Here is a 21,063-nt window from a genome sequence, read left to right on the forward strand (position 1 = left end):
ACAAACCTGGCATTAAATATCTAGAAATAGCGGCGTCCCACAGGTCTTGGTTACCGCACTGCTTTGGAAAAAATTAACGTTGAAATTCTCGACTCGCGGGGCTGATGCTGGCTTGGCGCGGCAGCCGGGATGGCGTTCTGTGCAAGTGATGGGTTTGCAACCTGTCTAAGGTCGTGAGATGTCATGCAGGCATCAGAAATTCAGAGACAGAACCTTGTAAGTGGTTTTTTTTTCTTCATGCTTATATTTGTTAACACCATTCAAATAAAGCAGATCTAAAGGCTTCTGTTAATAAAGGGATAAACTCTGTAACTAGGAATGAGATTTGGCTTTTGTTCTCTATGACAGAGTTACTAAATAGTTATGTCTTGAATTTAAAGCAGCAGTTTGTAAATATATCAATTTTAGGTTTTTTCATGGTATTGTGGAGATATATTCTCTGCTTCATAAAAAGAAAGTAACAATCGCTAGAGAATCATAAATACTTACATTTTTGGAAAACTGCACTTCAGGAACACTGTTGCATAGTGACAACCACGATGCTTTGCTTTGAGTTCCTATTCTGTGACACTCACACTGAGTTGCTTCTCACTTCCCTCTCCAATCTTAATTTCCATTGGGAAAGTTACTGTTCTTGTATGGTGCTGTTAAAGGACTGGAGAGGTGAAAGGTTCAAGTGTTAAGAACACATGTGCAGTCTTGATAGCCTAAAGTATGCAAAAAAAAAATCAGTCCAATAATGTGGAGGTTCACGTGAATAGCTGTGGAAACAGAACTTCAATTTTTTTTTATTTTATTTATTTTCATAAACTGTAAAACCAAAAGATCAACACAATGAGAAAAGTAGTTTAATATAACTCACAGATTTTACTTGTGAATTAGATGGTACTTGAGATGTTAAGCCACCATTAACAGATCTATCAATTATTAAAATGGTGCTTACTATTGAGAAATAACTATTGGCCATCTGAAGCTATTTAGTATAGGTGTAGTTGGATTCAAGACTGAAGTTTCAAAGTTACTTAACCTCATGTGTTTGGCCTGTTGCCACGAATATGAAATTAAGTTTCAATAAAAACTGCAAAATGTGAAATTAAGCAGTCTCAGTAATCCTGAGAGATCTAGATCACTTTCCTTCCAGATTTTTTTCCAGAATTAGAGTGCCAAAACCTACCTGTCGTGACTTCTGAGTAAATGTGTGGCAAGTTGAAAAAGTAAGCTGGTGCTGATGGTAAACTGCACCTGCTTTACTGAGCCTAGTAGCTTGAAATCTATGCAACGTCTTCAGTCCTCTTGCTGCTGAGCTTCCCTACTGGAGGGAACTATTTGGATGAAAGTGTCTCAATGGAAGATGCTCATTTACAGCAAATTTTCAAGAAATCTGAAGTTGGATAGCTGTGTTGTATAGCATCCAAGTAGATCGTGTCAAAATTGTGCTTTACAGCAACATGCTTTTTGGATCTTGCTAGTTTGGTGTTGCTATCTTTTTTTACCTAAATGTTTAACTAGTTGGTGGATGCGTACAGCACTGGAAGTTACTGAGTTTCCTCAATTTTGGATGCTCGATATACTTCACCAAAATATACAGTACATTCTTTCAACAACATTTTTTTTTATGCTCTTCTGATCTCCTAATGCTTAAGAAAGCTAGTATTTCCTTTTTGGTATATAAAACCAAAATGCAAAGAAAAAGATGGGAAGAATACAGTTTCAAGGGATGGTGTTACTTTTTTAAAACCACGGTGATGAGGATCATACATTAGTTCCCAGACACTCTTCTTATGCATTTCATGTTTACTTTTATTATTTGTTGGTAGTGTGCTTGTTGCAACTAGCTGTTGCTGCTAGTGTTTTTTTTTTTTTCCACCTGGAGAGAGATATTGTGGCTAAGTTGCTTACACAAGCAAGCTCTTTCTATCTTATTTTTGTTGGAGATGTTGTGATAAACAAAGTTTATGATTCTCTCCTGAGTTCGGTCTCACTAGAATAGTGTCAAAAAAAAAAGCTTCAAGTACCTCTGAGTCCTTGTTCTTTTACACTTTAATCTTTTTATCACTGACTTTTTTTTATCTGAATCATTCTTTAGGGCTGCAGGGTTCTGGTTGATGCACGGGACAAACTGGGGATCCCTTGGCAGTACACCGAGAATGAGAAGCATGGAATGTTTTTGATGGCTTTTGAAAATAAAGCTGGAATGCCCATAGAGCCTGCCACCTTCCAGCTGTATGTACCAGCACTGGGCGCACTCTGGAGGGATTCAGGAATCAAGGAAGCCTTCAGCCGTCGGAGCGAGTATCAGCTGGTGAGTACACCCATCTCCATGGTGGGAGGAAAAAAGTTCTCTTCTATATAAATCTCTCTTCAGTTGGAAGATTGTTTGCTATGTGCAAGATTTAGCCATCATATGAACCGTTTGTAGTAATGCTGTAAATCTGAGCACTTCAGCAGCAGAAACAAGTGGTAATTGGAGCCAAACTTGAAAAACTACATGGCAGTAAGAGGGAGTGGAGAAGTGCACATGACTGGATAAACTGGAAGAGCAAGAGGAACCAAAAAAGGCAGGAATTGGTTGAACTAAAAATATTTTAGCAGCTCAGTAGGCCTGTTCATAGTAGGTCACTGATGAAGGCACACTTAATTTGTAACTTTCCAGTCCTGCCAGCTTGCACTATATTGATACTGGCAAACTATTCCTGCATGCAGATCTTTTGAAGTGAATGCAACACCCATTCTGGCTGCTGCTATTTGACTGTTTCTTTTCATCCTGACGTCTGCAAGTGAAACTTGGATAAGCAACTCAAAGATGACCGTGAGCTTAAAAATGTGCTATCTTCCTTGCTTTCTTGTTATTAGGTTTTCATGCTCTTGTGCCAAAATAGCTGCACTTCTGGTATGGAATATGTTTCTGGCAGCTGCTCATAATCCACTCCTTTTTCTTCCTATGTACAAGATGAAGATGCTTTTTTTCCCTCTTTCTCCTTTGTTCAGTGAAACAAAGTACTGATCCATGCACCTTAGTGCCACTGATACTAGTTCTTGGAAGGTGATATGGGATGATACCCTCATTGTTCTAATAAATGTATCTTTGATTTTGACATTAATGATGCTTTAATCAGCAGGTAGAATTCTTTGTTTTGGGTGTTCTGTCCCCAAACTTCATTCAGCTTTTTTTTTTTTTAAAAAAGGGCAGTCAAAGGTGAAAACCTTCATGCCTGGCTATGTGATCAATGTTTAGAGAAGTGAGTTAGAGGATAGAAACATGGCTTTGTATAGTCTCCCTTAGACTCTTACAAAGGAACTGGATATAGCTATAGAAAAACTAGAGAAATTCAGCAGTGAAATTCTTGTAGTTTGTTTCCTCATGCTGCTTCTCTGTGTAGGTTCTCCAGTGTCTAATACTGCAGTTAAACTCATGGTGCAGCCCTTAGGTACTCATCTGTCTCCACTGATAAGATGCCTTTTTGAGTCCTGTTGCATATTTTTGAAATCTGTCTCTGAAGTGTCTTGAGACTGGTAAATGGCTAAAGAATAAATAAAAGGACTAGGTAAAGTTGTTACAGGATGATTGTATAAACCTCACTTCCTTAGGCTAAAAATGTAACAATTTCCATGTTACAGCACTGGGGATGGGGGGGGAGGATATGCAGAGGGAGAGAAGATAGATTAATTGTTCCATAATTCCTAGCGTCTGTAGACACAGACTAAGACTTTGTTCTAAGCACTGTTCAAACGTGGAATAAAAAGATGGTTCATGCCACAGGGAACTTGAATTTAACATGAGGCAACTACTAAGAGAATCCAGTATAATAAGCAATAATTGCATCAGCAGCCTGTTAAGAATTTTTTTCTGGGAAATGCTAGGACCAAGCATGGGGTTTGTTTTTAAGGGGAGGTTCAGATTGGGATCATGTGGGAGGTTCATTCCTGTACTGGTTAGCAATAAAATTGCATCAAACTGGAAAAAAGAAGTCCGGTTTGTTGAATAAATAGCATTCCAAGACTAGTAGGCCTACCTCTGCATTCTCTGGCTTTGAGGATTAAACAGGAAATACCAAAAATAAAAAAGCCCCACAAAACCCAAGCATACAGGCATGCGAGTGATTATTTAATATGATGTGATCTTCAACATCAAGGTATAGTTCTATCATGCATCTTCTTGGATGGCATTCATATAAGCTGTGTAGTGTTACTGGGGCAACTGGAACTGCTGCAGGCACCAGAACTGTTAACTTGTCGACAGTGCAACGATACGGTGTACTACAAAAATACTGTGTAACTCAGTCCCACTGTATGCATCTGTGGCACTAACAACTTGAAAATCCTGGGTGCTGTTATTTTACTGTGCAGGCTGCATCACCAGGAGATGATGAAGTACCTCAGTTGTAAACAAAAAGCACTTACTGCATAAAAGTTTTTTAAATGTAATAGATTGTTCTCAAGGATACAAATGCCATTTCTGGATTGAGCACTAAACAAATTAAGACCTTAACTTGAACAAGTTACCCTGCCTCACTTCTAGGTTGAGCAGAAGTCTGATTCCCTGAGTACATGGGGATTAGCAGCAGTACAATTCCTTAAAAAAAAAAGTAGTTTAAAACTGTATAACTTTTTAAAGAAAGCAGGTGGTTTAAGGAGATGCCTTATTTATAATTCATAGGATGTGTATAAACCCATACCTTCATTTACTTTCAACTCTTGCTGGATATAGACTCATGTAAATAAATAGAAGCCAGATATAGTCGACTCTGAGAAAATAAATATCTTCTGAACTGATTTTGGCTAAGGCTAAAGAAAACCTCTGCATCAGCACTCCCTTTCTTAATATAAGTGAGCTATTAAATGGAATATGCTTGGTTTGAACTGAATTTCTTATCTTCATAACAGTTTTAAAATCATCACCAAATTTTGAAGCTTTACATTACCATGATCTTTCTGAATGCTTCTTGACAATGTTTGAAATTAAATCTTGCTCAGCACTTGCATTTTCTTCACCCTGGTCTTACAGTCAACTAAACACCAGCTCTTTTTTTATTATTGTTGTTATTTTGGCTTCTAAGCCCTAGGATTACATTGGTCTGCTTTTGAACTCTCTCTATTTTTCCAGGAAGTTGTGTGACTTTGTTTAAAAATAAAGAGTAAAACATGTTGGTTGGTTAACTAGAGCTGAAAATTGCAGTATACAGGTGCCTTCCTATGGTCTGTAATGCTAAGCTTAATGACTGACTCATCAGTAGCAAACTTGTTGAAAGAAAATGGCTCTGACCATAACCTCATACGATCTGAAAGCTGCTTCTCTGGGACCACAGAAGCTGCCTCTGGGCATTGGAGTGTTTTCTGCTTCATATTCAGTGCCTAGAAGTGCTGGCTGTAAATCCCTGTCTGGGTCTTTGAGCCTTTCAGAAGTGAGTGGGTGGATTCTACAATAGCAGGGTGCTTTTTTGCTTTTTTTCTTCACCGTCTTTCTTAAAGCAGACTAACCAATTTTGTTTTCTTTTCACAAACATCAGTCTCTCGCTCTTCCCCCGCCTCAGCCTGTCCCCACCGACCCAAGTTCCTCTGTTCCTTATGTGCAAGCCAAGTAGTTTGGGGACAAAAGCTTCATTGTATGTTTGGTTACATTGTCATGTCTCTGTCCTCGTTTTTTAACTACTAGAATAGGAATTCCTTTGTAATCAGTATGCGATTCTTCTCCCTTCTCCCTTCCCTCATTATCCTCCCCTGTTTTCTGTCTGTATGTTAGAAAGGAATACATTTATCATGTGTCTCAAATGTCTTGGAACATTTGTTCTTTTGAGGTTGCCCGTGGTGCTTTGGGCAACTGGGTGGTAATTCTTCATTGCCGGCAGGTGGAGACAAATTCTACTTTGAATGGCCCCCTCGGAGACAGGCCCTTGGGACTGCCATCATGATTTAGCTCAAAGGGTGGAGGCTTCTTCAGCTTGAGCCTAATAAGAAGTATTTGGGCATACCCAGGAGTTCAGGTGCATATATAATAATCTGCAAGCGTTTTTGCACCCATAAATGATGTTTCCTTTTATGTCACAAATCATGGAGACTAAGGCCAACGTAGGAATTGCTTTGGTCAGTTCTGTTTTGTTGGGTTTTTTTCGTCGTCCCAGGTCTCTTGTGGGAGAATGTGAGAAGCCATTTACTTTTGGTTTAATGTGTCCAGAACAAACATAAAATCTGAAGTGAGGTTAGCTACTTTTTTGACGTCTTGCAGCTTGGCATGCTTCATGTCATTGTGGGTAAAAATGGGACAAATAGGGCTTGTCAAGGCAAGATGATGATACTTTTGTCACGGTCAGAACAGATACATATTGTGCACTAGCACTGTTACAGAGCTTAAGCTAACAATGAGCACATCTGCAAAGGCCATCATCTGGCTTCAATTCTTAAAGCAAAATTGACATTATTTTATCAGATTGGGTTTTTTAAACATATGCACACTGTTTTGTTTTGGGGTGGTTTGGTGTTTTAAATCTCTATCCTAACTATTCTTAGTCAAAGCAGTATCTTTATTTGAATGAGTCTTACTGCTTCCCTTCAAAATACCAAGTCTTTCTAGCCTGTAACTATGTATTTCAAGAGCTCCTGGACTTCTCCTGTAGTACAAGTCATATTCTCATCTCTTCAGCATTGATGGGGCTATTTACTCTGAACTCCAAAGCCTCTTTGCAGTAAAGGCAACTGTGCCGAGTTACTCACATGCAGCCAGACTAGCTTCTGACTTGTGCTTACAGATACCTGCCTTTTTCATACGGAAAAGAGCATGGCCATCCAAGGAGGCTGCAAAAGGCATCTGTTTTAATGCAGTTCTTAATACACAGAATATATTCATGATTCATCAGTAGAGTATTAATTTAAATTTGTTATTATTGATATATTATTATTGATGTTCACTGCACTGTGAAAGAATTTCTAATGTTTTAATAGTTCCTTTTTTAAAAAAAATAGTCAGCATTAATGGGACGTAGTGGTTCCTGAGAGGGAAGTAAGGGGCTTGCAAATACAGACAAAAACTTACTACTGTGTCCATAGCTATTTTTAGATCTCTGCACAGGGAATTGTATGGAACACTTCCAGTAATACTTCAAATACTAAGAGCCTCTGAAGCCCTGGATGTGGGAAGACGCTGGAAAATGTTTTAAAGACCATTTCTTTTATTTCGAGTCACTGTTCTCTGGGTGTTTTGAGGTGTGGGGGTTTGGGGATATTTGTAGTAGGACATGAGTCACTCCCCTATGAATTAACTATGTGGTTTTTTCCTCTAAGCAGACACTTGAAATAAATCGAAGTGGTTAAATTATGCCTGCCAGAACAGATAGTGTGCTGGAAATGTTGCATAGTGAACAGCCTGCTCTTTGTGTTAGTATAGCTTTGGTGCTGCATTCTCCTTATGCAAGGAGCTGATGGCTTCAAAGCCTCGTAGGCAGCCAGCTGTGTGTTTCGGGCGGTATGGAGGTGAGGCACTAGTCATTCCCACTAATTCTTGATACAGAGTGGACAAACTCTTTCTTAAACGGCTTTATTTTGGTACAGAAATACTAGGTATGGCGGTAATGTAAGATGATCAGGAGTTGGGCTATATACCAGCTGCTGTAGCATGTGGAGGTTGTGGCAGCGTTTGACTGCCTCTGTAAGCCAAGGGAATTGAGAGGTTGGACAGTAAAGCAGAGTACTGACTTGACATGAGGAGTAAGTGACTTTGGAAGTGGCATGTTAAATGAAATCTACAGGAGTGGGCTCTATTTTGTCAGAATTCTTCAGTGCACTTTAATAGAGATTTCTTGAATCCTTAAGTAAAAAGTTTTGAACTTATCATTTGTCGTTAAGATGTAAGGGCAGACCAGAGCTAGCCTTAAAAGCACGTTTCTAAGTGCTTTTCTTTCTAACTACTCTTCTTTCACCATATATGCCACAGCACTGAAATGCAGGAGTACTTGGGCCTGGTATCGACATAACGCACTTGCTAATGCACTTCCTCTTGAGGAAATACAGAGTGTGAAATTAACTCCAGCTTATACAGTTGGTCATAACACAAAAATGAACTCTTTGCAAACTACTGTTTGAATATGAGCTTACACAAGAGGCTATGAATGTTGCTTATTCTGTAAGGATGATTATATTTTTTTTTTCAGAGCGGTGAAACTCACATATTTCATCAGTGAAATCCATTGGGGCTTGACCAATGCTGGTGAGATGTATAAAGGAAATAGCCACACTGTTCGGAGTGCCAGTGTGGGAAATCTTGTTACCATTTAATACACGTAATTGGGACTAGGCAGCAACTCTTTGCCAAGTTATTTTTGAGTTTTTCTTGGGTATTTCTAGTTTGCAGAACTCCTATGAAACCAAATTATTGCTGGAGAGGTTATGTGGATTTTTTTTCTTTTCTAGATCTGGATGGGACATACCACTCTGACCCAGAAATTTTTTTTAAAAGCAATGGCTTGACAGTGGTGCTACAAACTAGAAACTCGTCTTTGCTGTTGCTGAGCCTTGGTATTTTGTAATTACACAGTGTCAGTGCTGAAAGTCAGGCACACCTGTATCTAATAATGTTACATCAATTTTTTTAAAAGCTAATTGTGAAGCTGTGGATGGTAAATAGGCCTGTTTGAATTTAGTTATTACACTTAATGAATGATAGTGCTATATAACATAAGCCTTCCCAAAAACTTGCCCCTTGTTTGTTGTTATAAAAATAACAGTAATAGTCTGTTATAATCTGATTTTGTTATGTTAGAATTCTGAAACAGTGGCTTACTCTGACATAAGATGTCATATTAAGTTAAGATCTTTAACTTGCAGACTTTATGCAGCTTGAATAATATCCTGCTCTGGACTCATACAGCAGGGTGAATTATGGAGATGTTTCTCTTCTGTTAAATATCTAAGCAAGGTTTTATGACAGTATTGTGGCAGTAAAGTGCCAGAGGTCCAGATTTAAATTCTTAGTTCTAGTTCTATCCTCTAATCCCAAGACCTCAAAAGTTTATGGTCAAGTTATGGAGTTTGACTCATCTTTGTACAGCAAAAGAAATTAATTGCTTGTTTAAGTATAATACTGCAAAGCATTGTGGCTGGTCTGTAGTAGGACGGATTAGCAGTTGGAGTCCCTGGCTTCTAATCCTGTCTCTAAGACCAAATAGGAATTATTTTTTTCAGATCAAAGTCTCAAGTAAGAACTCTCAAACAAAAGTGGCATTTTGTTAAAGGAGGTGAAAGTTAGTGAGTTATAGTTTGGGTTTTATTAAAAATTGAGAGGTAACATAAAACAAAACACAGCTGGAAACCTTTGCACCAAATTCTGTGGATATTGGCTAATTCTGTATAGTTTGTCAGTTTGCATCTACAGAAGTTAAATGCTCAGTCTCCTATTATATTTGCAGCATTCTAAAAATAAATGCTTGAATGAGATATGTTAATGGGCCTGCTGCCACCAGAAGAACTCCTTGAGCAGCATGGTGTCTGGCTGTACCAGCGCTAGTGTGTCTTGACCGTCACTGAGATTCAAATTCAGGACTAAGCTGGAGCAGGAGGCAGAGTTGAGGATGCCTTCCTAATACGTTGTCTGTCACCTACACCAAGGAATGCTTCACTTGATAATCGCAGTTTTGCTTTAAGTGCCACTGAGCAAGAGGTGAGAAGAACTTTTAGTTAAAGTAGGCTGGATTCAAAACCATTTAGAGAATCAAAGGTCATAAATAATTCTACATTGCAAGTAATTTTGAATTCTAGCAAAATCCACTTGTGCAATATCTTTCTCAGTGAGAGAAGCCATTCTCTCAAGCAGAACCACCCACAGAAAGCTGTGTGATGGGTAAAATGGTTATTAGCTGTTCTTAAATACTTTCTGCTATTGGAGAGAAATAACAAGAACCAGAAAGGTCATGAATTATGACCTTTTCAAAACAGTGCAAATGGAAAAGTGTTAGAGAATAGTAATCTGTTACAGTACCTACCTGAAGTCTCAGCCAAGGATTAAAGCCCTCTGTACTAAATGCTCTGTGGAAAAATAAAAGGATTCCTGCCATGAATTGCTCCTGGCCTTAGGTTGTGACAAAATGCAACAGCTGGATGAAATGTAGCCTGCATGGATTTGGGAGGATATGTTGGAAAGTAACAAGCAGATCATACATAATAAATAAGTGGATAACAAGAAATTGATATGCCTGCCATATGGGAACTGAGATGGATGATGGATAAAAAGAGCTGTGCTACTGGCTGTTCTAGTACTCTGTATAGTGAATTCCTGGCACTCTACAGTTTTTCCTTTTTTTTTATTTAAAGATCAAAAACTTAGGGCAAAATTGCCTCTAAAGTCTATAAAATGTACAGTGCATTAATGCGCTTCATTAATGCACTGCTGTGTGTGAATACCAAAAGGTTGAAATTCAGGCTTTGTGTGGTCCTACTTTTTAACTCTTAGGTTCTTGGAGGTAGATTAAAAAGACTTGTATTTTTATGGTACTGTCTAAGGCTGCATGTAGGATTTTTTTTTTTGCTCTTGGCCCTTGGATGCCAATAAATCTTGACTGTATTTCTGGTGTGGTTATGGTGAATGAGCGAAACAACTCATAGATACAGCTCCCATGTTGAAAATTCATTACAAGAATTTGCATCTTGCCTGATGATTGCCATTTTTCTAGTTAAAAGATTTCTTTTTACTCGTGTATTTTATTAAGAACAAACTTTTTTGTCTTTACCTCTGAGCCCGTTAGAGAACTGTCTGGGTGTCCCAAAAGATTTACAGAATAAATACTGTACTCATCCTTGCCTCTCTCTGTATGCGTGTGGTATCAGTTATAATTTGATACGTTACCTTCAGCAATAGTAGTGAAACACAAAATCTAATATTCTTAGACTGGAAAAGTCCTTTTGGCTCACAACTCTTGAGAATAAATGCCACCCTGCTTCTGGAAAGAAGCTTTAATGTTATTATGCATAAAATAATTAGAAAAAATACTCAGTATGTCTGTCTTTGCAGAATTGTTGTTCTAAGCCCTAATTAGTGCTTCTCTAAGTCTTGCAGGACTGTATTGAATATAAGGATTTGTTCAGAGCAAGTACAGCTGTAATTAATCTTTGCATTCCCATCAAGAAATGCTGGCACATGCTGTGAGAAACAAGGAAGGAAACTTTCAGTTCAGGCTGTCTGAGCCAGTACCCAACTGCAGCTAAAAACCACTGGAGTAATCTCTTTATCCCTTTCTAGTGTGCAGGAAAGTTCTGGGCAGAGACAGATCTAACCCAGTGAGCAGCCTTGAGATTTGATTATGCTGTTTAATTTCTGTGTTCAGAAAGTTTCTAATGGATCTCAATAATTCAAGAGACTTCAGAATTGGCAACTAGTACCTCGGTAGAGATTCCCAGTAATGAGAATGTGTTCCAGAAATCTGAGTAAGTGAAGTACATTTAAAGGTCTGCTCTTTGTATGACTACAGGAGTCTAATAAACAGTTCCTACTGAAATTTGGTGGAAGCAAGAGAGAGCTCGTATATTATGAACATATGCATACGTTAAAACTGGTAGCACATGAGGAAAATTTTTATTCTAGTTGCAATTATGCAGAGACATGCATGTTAATACTTATCTGTTTACACTGAAGTCTAAAAACAATCAAAGAATATTGTTTCTAATGGAAGGGCTCCACTTGTCAGACTGGTTTCAACCCTTCCATCTCAAAGATAAAGCTGAAATGGAGACTGTTGTATTTGTGTTCCCATGGTAGGGGTTTTCAAAGTTTTTGGTGTATTAAAACTATGTGCACTACTTGAAGATCCAGCAAGGAGTGGCTTAGCTGTGTAAAAGAAGAGAGGGCTCCTGCTCCTTGCTGTGTGCTGTATTAGCAGTTTTCTGACCCTATGGCTGGTTTCAGGAAATTAGGCAAAAAAAAAAAGCACTGCAAAAGAAGAGGTGAATGGTTTTGTTAAGCCTGTCTCCCTGACATGGTTCACTCTGCTCAGAAGAGCAGTGCTGACGATGCACTTCAGAAAGTTCCAGCTTTACAAGTCAGCCTTTTGCACCTCATTTGTATGTACTCTGTACTAACTCAGCTTTCTTTCATATTGGTACTGGACCTTGTCCTCTCCACCTAGAATTGGGACAGTGAGCAAGGGTGATCTCATTGTCTTTCAAAATTCTCTAAAATGTTCCTATGAGGAAAAACAGTAAGAGGTCAAGGCTTGGATTTTTCAAGGGACCACTGAATTTAATAGGATAATGGGTAATGAATGCTTTCAAGCTTTCCTGAATATCCTAATTTATAGTAAGCTATGTAGGATCAAGAACAAGTGACAAGTACAGATGAACAAATAAGCAAAACATTAAAAACTAAGTCCGTTTTTAAGAGGAAGGCTTACTGGCACATTTGAAGTTGTTCTTAACTTGTCACACTGACAGTGAATTATGTTTAATGAGCCTACGTTCTTCAAAAGACTGGACCTGGCAGAAAGCTGAAAAGGAAAATCCAGGTAGGATAACTAGGTAGCGATAACGTGCCCAGTTGGCTATCTTATATTCTTGCTAGGTGTGCAAATCTTGATCCTTTTGCAAGGACTTCTTGAAAAGATTGTCATTTTCCTTAACCTACTTTTCTTTGGTTATCTTCCCCAGCTCCTGCTGTCTCCCTAACAAGCCTGCTCTGCCGTAAAACATCGAGTGTTTTACTCAATGTCTTGTGCAAGGATAGAACTGAACTTGGGCTGTAGTTCTGTGATAGAGTAATCACGGTGAGCAATAGGAAATGGTGGTTTAGGGAGTTCTGCTTTGCACTATGCACTTGCTTATGTTGGCACAACTGGTTTTTGGAAGCTCTGCTGTAAATTGGGAAGCTCATCTGAGGCAGAGTGCAACCCTACGACTGATTGTAAGCGCAGCCGAGGTAGTGAGACGCTGTGACGTGGGTGAAGGAACAAGCAGCTGGCATCGCAAGTGATCACGAGTCACCTTAACCCGGTGCTTGCCAAGTTATGATGGCAGGGTCTTTATCTCGCAGATCCTTCATCCAAGCAATGGCTCCTTTCCTCCCTAAATCTTTCCTGATGCTAACATAAGTTGCCTGTACCTGAAGGATTCTGTTTAGTTTTTCAAATGGTTGTGTTCCAAGTTATCACAGTATGTGAAATGTTTGCATACTGTTCAAAGTCAAGGCTCTGTTTCACAGGTATTGAGTGTAGAGGAGGAGGTGGTGAGCAGAGGGAGGGAAGAATCACAGTCTTTGACTTTTGAGCTTATGTGAAATGATAGCTGTGCAAGAGTGGAGGTTTTCATAGATTAGATGACTTAAGGATGCATCTGAACATGATACTGTTCCAGAAAATATCTTGAGGTTCCATACTGCCACAAGCTGACCAGCTGATAATTGAACACTAATGGAAGGAGCAGAGCTGTTGTCTTCGCAGAGAAGAGTGAGGTTAGCTCAATACTCTGCTTTTCCTTCTTCTGAACCTGCACTAGCTGGGAAGGCTTTCTATTACAAAGGCAGAAGGCAGCATGGTCTCCACCTTCTTGTTAGTTTGCAGCTATACTTAAAGTGGCTCTGTGGAGTAAACCTGTTTTGCTCTATTATTGCCTTAGTATTTGGGGGAGGGGAGGAAAACTTCTTGGAAACATCATGCAAGATTTTCTGTTTGAGAAAGTGGAAAACATGTTGCTCTGAGAAGTAATTTATTGACACCTTTCAAATGTCTCCTCTGTATACAACACAGATTCCTGCAGTTCAGACTGTGGCAGACTTGTGCTTCACTTGGCATTACTCCTGAACAAACTGTTGGTGTTTGTCCTTAGAAGGTCTGCTCTCCACCCCGCCCCCAAAGCCTCTTAATTCGACTTGCTTTCCTTGATATTCACTTAATTCTACTTTGGAAAACTCAGTTAAACTGAAAAAAGTTGTTCGTTGGTGGAAGTCTTTCCCATTTAATTCCATCTCTGAATTCTGTGTATTTAAGACTTTGATCCATCTAGTTTCAGTCTGGTCAGAGTACAGTACTGAGTCAGTAACGATGTTAGATGTGGGCAGGAGGTAAAAGAACCACCTACTGTATCCTCTTTTTCTGTCTTCTTTCTCCCAGTCCAGCACATGCATTTTAGGTTGCAAGGAGTTCAGATGGCTGTCCACGTGGCTGGACTATTTCCCCTTCTGCAGTTCAGTAGGATGTGACTGGGGCTTTAATTAGGATTTTTTTATAGGCTAGTCTGCTCAACAGCTTGTAGAAGTTTGTTAAACCCACTTCAGTTTCCACTGTGGCTTGATTAATTTACTTGTGCAGATGAGGCCTTAAGGATGGAAGCTAAGTCACTTACATGAAATTGCTTATTTCTTCGTTAGACTTGTTTTCAGATGCTTATAGTGCTTAATTTGTATAAAGCAGATGCACGTGAGGGTGAATAAAAATAAAGCTTTCCATTTGATACAAGACTTCAATGCTACTTGTGGGCTTTTTTCCTCCATGGTAAGTCATTTCTAAAAAGCCTGAGCTTCAAGATAGTAGCTTTATAATGATTGAGGACTGTGTGTCAAAGGACTCGGCTGTAGATGCACATGAAAACAGGCTGGAGTTGCACATTAATACAGCTGTTGTTCATGCAGTTACCAACCCTACCTCACCTTGTGAGTCTTCGTTCAGGGATGTTTGATCCTTTAGTGAATCAGTAGCTGAACAGCTTTAATTTTTAGCTCGGGTAAATCCATTCCAATTTTGGTTTCATAAGTGAAAGTAATGATATGGGTTGTGTGGTAGGATGGATTGAAGTGAAAAATGCAGGAAAAGCAATCCTGAATATTTTGAAAGATAACAAATTCTGAAATGAAATAAAAGTTTAGGTTACTTCAGTATGAAGATTTCAAGTATCAATAGTGCTAAGGTTTAATGCCAATTTGGAAGAAATTCCCCTTCTCGTGCTGAAACAACCTTCAGTAGGGGAGAGAATATTTGGAATAATTGATAAATCTTGGCTGGATATGAATAAATAAAGTGTTTTGTGATAATGACTATAAATCAGATCACAGAGAAAATTTGACTTGATTGTGATTGGAAACTGAAGTTTATTTCAGATCCTCAAACAACCCTTGGTGTTCACTATCACTCATCTACCAAAGGTTGTCTGAGGTTCACTATCACTCATCTGCTGGACTCAGCATGCAGTGTGGTCGCTGGCACTGGAGTGGGAGAGATGAGGTTATAGGGAGGGCAGTCACTTCTTGGGTGAAACCCTCTCTCACAGACCTAAAGTACAGCTGTGAACTAATGAAGTAAATGTTCTTGGCATATGACATGAGACAACTTGATCACTAGTCATCTAGGGGATTTACAGGTGCATGTCAAGGTCAGACTTCATAGAAGGCAATACCAATCTCAGGGTAAGTGGGTGAACATGAGATGTTGAGTAGTTTCTCAGTGCTGAAAGCAAGCTAGTATACGTTGTGAAATTCCACTAATTGGAGAAGTCACTGGGAAAGCAAACATAGTAACAGCTGGCAGAAATGGGGCACTTCATAGTTCAAAGTTGGTCAGTCTCTTAGAATTAACAAATACCAAGCTATTATTGAAAAAGGAGAAGTTTTTTATTTCTAGGGCAAATGATTTTTGAAAATCGGAGACAGAAACTGGCTTGAGGAACCCCTCAGACTTGCAAGCCTTGTGTTCTCTGGAGTTGAGCCTGCTGAGTGCTGAGGTAATGGGCATGGTGAAAAACTTCAGAGTAATGCAAACAAAGTGGAAGTTATCTTATTTTTTTTTAGCACTCTACTGCCTACATACTTGGTTTTATAGGAATCAAACTGTTAAATAGCACACCTAAGTGCAATTAAGATTTAACTTGCATTTTACCTCAGTCTGATTTCCGCCTTAAACCTAACTTTCAGATACCGAGCAGCTTTCTGCATCTTGCAAGACCATCATTTTAGTCTACATCGCATCTAAAAGTGTCTTGGTTGTATGCATAGAGAGAAAATAAGAAAATTTCTTTAAAACTAATTTTTAAATAAATGTGAGGGGTAAATGACTCTCCAATCCTTATAGTCACCTTTTAACAACAGACATAGACAAATTTCAGTAAAACATGTCTGAGCTGGTGTTTCCACAGAAAGTGGAGCATTAGGGCACTCTGCCACAAATGCTTTGGTGTAGAAGTGGAGTAGGAAGCATCGATCTGCAAGATACTCAAGGTTATGCCTGTTGTAAATGCATTCAAGTTGCTTAACTTTCCAGCTGGCCACCTGCCATGGAAAAGTCCAAGCTCAACATTCTCTCATGGCTGTTGTTAGCTGTTTTTTCAGCCCACAAGATCCAAGATATTTATTTCCCATCCCTTGATGTGATAAGATTTGAAAGGGAAACTCACTGGTAAACTTGTGATTTAGTCTTGGTCAGATAGTCAGCACTGCTGACTAGATTAATTCATAAGGTAGTATTTTTTTATCAATGTCTATTCTAGTTCTGCAGATGTCTTCTGTAAACAAGGCAAGTTTCAGGTTTGCATACTGAGCTGCTGAAAACAAAGCGTGTGACTAGGGTCACATAATAACGTGATTGTGCATCATTCCTGGTGATTTGTAAAAACATCCAGTTGCTTCTAAATTGTGATGTGTTAGTTGGAAATGCCTGGTTTTTGCATGGCAGCTGCCCACAGAATAAATGGGATAATTTACTAGCGATTGGCTAGAATGAATCTTGGATCCATGCTTCCATTTACGGCTTGGGACTTTCTTTTAACAGTGGTAAGACTGCTGCTTTCAGTTGCCTTCTCTTGTGCGTTTTAGCCGACTGTGCTTGGAATGAGAAGTTGGGCTGACCTGCATTAGTTCAACTTCACGGAGAACCTCTGGTGTTTGAGATGAAAGTGTTCTGGCAGCAATTTTAGACAACGTATTCGCTTAGACAGTTGGCAGGGAAACAGGAAGGAATCCTTTCATGGGATGCTTATGACTAGGTCTGTCGTCCACTCATGCCAGGATGAGTGTGTGTGAGCTGGGCACACTGCTGATGTTGGAAATGGTAATCAGACTTTTTTTTTGTTGTTTAAACATAACTGTGATTCTGCCATGTGAATTGGGTATATATCCCCTCGCATCTACTCCTTGATTCTTGCTAGCTGCTGGTCAGTGAAGGCTAGAAAATGAGAAATCACTGTAGCTAATGTGCAAATCTGTCTGGTTAAGGGCTTTTTCTAAATTAAAAAAAAAAAAACCCAACCAGTAATGTAACCCTTTTGTATTGCACTGTGCATATCTGTTTTGTTTGTAGCCAGTACTGTTTTCCCCGCTGTTTGCACCTGCTTTTCTTCCAGTCATTGCAAATCTGTGAAGCAGGAATAGCAGTGATGAAAAGACAGTAAGTAGGAGTAAAATCAAAATGATAGGGATTTGTCTTAATGTTTCTTGAAGCTTATAGTGTAGGATGAGCCTGCTTTAGTCTAATAACAGAAAATTCCTTTCCTCCTGAGGCACTGTTGCTAGTGTGCATGTTTGAGACAAATGGACAGAATTGTTAACATAGTGTCAAGAGTAATTTCTCATCTACATCCTGTTGATGTAGAAACACCTAGAATTTCAGGAAAAATTTAACTTTTGTCCTTGCAGCACTTTCAGAAGGAGTTGCTGTATTTGATTGCTGGGAAAAGCTAACGCATGTAGGAGCTGCCCTTCACCACAAGAACTCTGCTCCTGTTAAGAGTGTTTCTTAGCTGTAAGGCTAGAATTTCACGTGGTCCCAGGGATCCACAAATCTTATCACTGATGTGAGAGCTCAGATTAGCCTAGGCTTTTTGGGGAAAATTAAATCAATATTTATCACCTATTTTTTTATCCATGTGCTGTAAAGCATACAGTTTGGCCAGTGTGTCATGTAGGGTGAGGTTATAGAAAGCCATCCTGACTTGGACAACCAGATTTTTTTGCATTGCTTCTTTGTACTGAGCTTACAAATAATGAATTTTTAAAATATTTTCAAACTTTAACATCTGATGCCTACACTGTACAACTAGGCAGTGGAAAGAAGAGGTAGTTTTTAGAAGAAGCTTGGAACCACACTGTACTTTTTTGTAGTTGGTATGTTTGTAGGGTGCAGATAGCAGCAACTTGGATAAGCACTGGAGTTGCTGGATGAGAGCCAGTAGCTCAGTCTGTTGTTAAGGAGGAAGTTAAATAACACTAGAGAGATTTGACAGTTAGAATTCTGTATGGCTTAAATACGGAGAAGTGGTTAGTCTCTGCCTTGGAACTGGTGATTGAATGAAAAATTGTTTGTCTTGTGTCAATAAATTTCAGTGCCCAGACAGGATGTAGAATATCTGTAGAATAGAATTACGGTGCAGAATGAGCATCAGCATTTCAGGGCAATTTAGGTTACTTCAGCATCCTTCTTCGTGAATTCTTAACAAGCACAGACTTGCTTATCTCCCTGGAAAATAATACTTAATTCATCAGCTCTCACAGAGAAGAGAACACACTTTTGGCTGTAGTATATCCATGCCCTGTTACCAGTGAGGCTGAACAGAGGTGCAGATTTAAAGTAATCTGTTGGAAGTGCCTGCAGGTTTGGGGAGGGGGAGTTGTTTGTTTATAGTTGCCCCTTATGAGATTTTTAACCCTGGATCTTCAGGGTTTGTAAAGGAATACTACTTCCCTTGGACAAAACCAGGGTGCGGAACCTGGAGCCGTGTCTGCATGCTCACTTCCAAAGGATGTGTGTATTTTGGTGGCAGGATGTTAACCTGCTTGTGTGTCCAGTAGGTCTCACTAAGAAAAGTGTTTCCTGTGTCTCTCTTTGCTGGTGAGGTTTTGGGTTCTAATCTCAGTACCCAAAAACTCAGCTGATCCAACATCTCCAACATTTTCAAATGCTGGTCTCCTGGTTATTTTATCCTACTTCTGTGCTCATAACCTTGCTGTTCCCTTGGGCTTCTGCTTTGGATATCTTGCTTTTATAAAATGCTTGAAATTGTAACATTCAAGCCTGGTACAATCAACAGGTGATTGACATCCCAGGGAACTTTGGCTGAAAAACAAAGATTTCACTTGCAAGTTAGCACTGAAAGCTAGCATTAGCATTGCATTCTGTCAGTATGTCTCTCTGGCAGTCCTAATGGAATAGTACCTTATATAGAGCCCAACTTTGGATGGAATTATGTGTCAATGCTTTAAGTCCATCCCATTTGTGTATCTGAGATCTCAGAGGTTAAAGGCTGGGAGATTCCCAAACTTCTTTCTGGGGTCTCCTGGATTTCCTCTGTGTTTCTCAGCTGTGCTGCTGAATGGAGGGTGGGGTACAAACACCGCTGTGCTTTTATTCGGATCACTGTTGCTTTCACCTTGCAGATTCAGCTGCAGTTTGTGATAGTTACTTAAAGTATCCGTTTCTCTGTGTGTTTTGCTGTATTTGTGGGAATCTCGTTAGATCTGTGTTACATGCTTCCTTGAAGTATAACGTTTCCTTCCTGTGTGGTTTAATTCATCATCTGAAACAAGCTAAGACTGACAGGTCTACCTTAAATTGTGCACTCTAAATTTAGCAGCTTGAGACAGAATGATCAGGAAGGGCTAAATTAATATTATGTCAAAAAGGCCTTGGGACAAGGAAAGGAAAAAAAGCCAATTTGGAACAGAGGGTCCCCTTTCAAGTCTTTTAGTTCAGAGCAGAATTTAGAGGAACTCCTTTTCAGAAGGAAAAGTTTGAAATGAGCCTGTATTTTAGGGAACGGGACAATAGGATGTTTCACTATCATTTATGATCTGACCAACTGTCACTCTGAATAACTGGCTGAGGGTTAAAGTGACAAGTTGATAAATTCTAGCCTTGCAGAACATTTCTCATTACTGAGTTTCTGTGGGTATCTTAAAGCAATCTACATACAATGTGTTGTGCATTTATTTTCATGAAATGAATACCGCATGGGAACTCTGCCCAAGTGTTTTCTGCTTGCTTTTTGCAATGAGGCTATCAATGGCAAAGGAAGTGATGCCAGATCAGTTATAATATTTCTTTAGGGAGATTTCTTATGTGCTATGAACCTAGCCTGAAAGGATAGAGATGTTAAATTCAATTAGTTATTTTCATGGTAACTTTTTTGGTGCTAATGTTAAGATGACATTCATTTACTACAAAATATATAGCATAAAATGGAATAAATATTTCTTCTTAATTTTGTCTTTTGCCCCTTGAGAATGCTGTGCTCAAAATTATCTGGGACATAAGAGCTTTACAGCACTATTTCAGGAAGCAAGAATGCATGTTTACATTTCACCTTTTCTCCCTTTCTTCTCCACCAGTCAGTAAATTGTACTATTTTCTCTGGCTTCACTAAACTTAAACTGCCCTATCTGCAGTATAAAAAAAAAAAATAATAATAATTTTTAAAAATCCAATAGCGATGCTGCGTTGTGGAACTTGTGGGCTCATTTTAGGCCTTCTGTTTGTGTTTCTTGATTCCCCCAGTTCCCAGATGTGCAGTGACTCATCCTACTGAACAATGGGAACAGCATCTCTTATTCCTTCACTTGGTCCCAGTTGGCAAAACTGTTACTCAGAGGATATGTATTGCAGAGGGAGAAGAGATTAGCAGTGAGAGAATGAATCATCCATGGTAACTCTTGTGTGGTGAGCAAGAAGTTAAGGAAGACTTATGGTCCATACTGTGCTCTCATGTACTAAAAAGGAGTATCTGAATTATGTAAAATTCATAACTCAGAGGTCATTCTGCCCTCCCCTACCACTGTCCTGGAAAACACAGGGCATGGATGGGAGACAGCATTTTGACATCTTGACTTATTATCAAGGAGAGGAAAAAAATAGCTAGCTGGTTTGTATCAACAGCAAAATAGATGATGGTCATCTCAGACTTTCTTGATATAACTTTAGAAATGTGAAATATAGTAACAGACTATGCGTTAAAAATTAAAAAAAAATAAGAAATGTCAGTACAGACATGTTTCACTGACACACTCTGCTGTGACTGTGACAGAATGGTGCTTTGTATCCAAGTACCGTGCCGGTTGAAATGGAATAATGCCTTTCAGATTTTAAGAATATTACTTATGCATATTGTTAGAATTAAAGG

The 21,063-nt window shown here is 39.1% G+C and overlaps 1 protein-coding gene across 2 annotated transcripts in view; it reads left to right on the plus strand.

Annotated features, from left to right (window-relative positions):
- The window catches only part of GNA12 (G protein subunit alpha 12), a 39,371-nt gene that overhangs the window by 11,437 nt on the left and 6,871 nt on the right, over nt 1-21,063 (plus strand). For both annotated transcript variants that reach the window (XM_059826701.1, XM_059826702.1), the window contains exon 2: nt 2,087-2,302. In XM_059826701.1, the coding sequence (XP_059682684.1) occupies nt 2,087-2,302 (216 nt within the window). The remainder of the gene's footprint in view (nt 1-2,086; nt 2,303-21,063) is intronic.

Source organism: Gavia stellata, chromosome 18, assembly GCF_030936135.1.
Source record: "Gavia stellata isolate bGavSte3 chromosome 18, bGavSte3.hap2, whole genome shotgun sequence".
Taxonomy (NCBI): domain Eukaryota; kingdom Metazoa; phylum Chordata; class Aves; order Gaviiformes; family Gaviidae; genus Gavia; species Gavia stellata.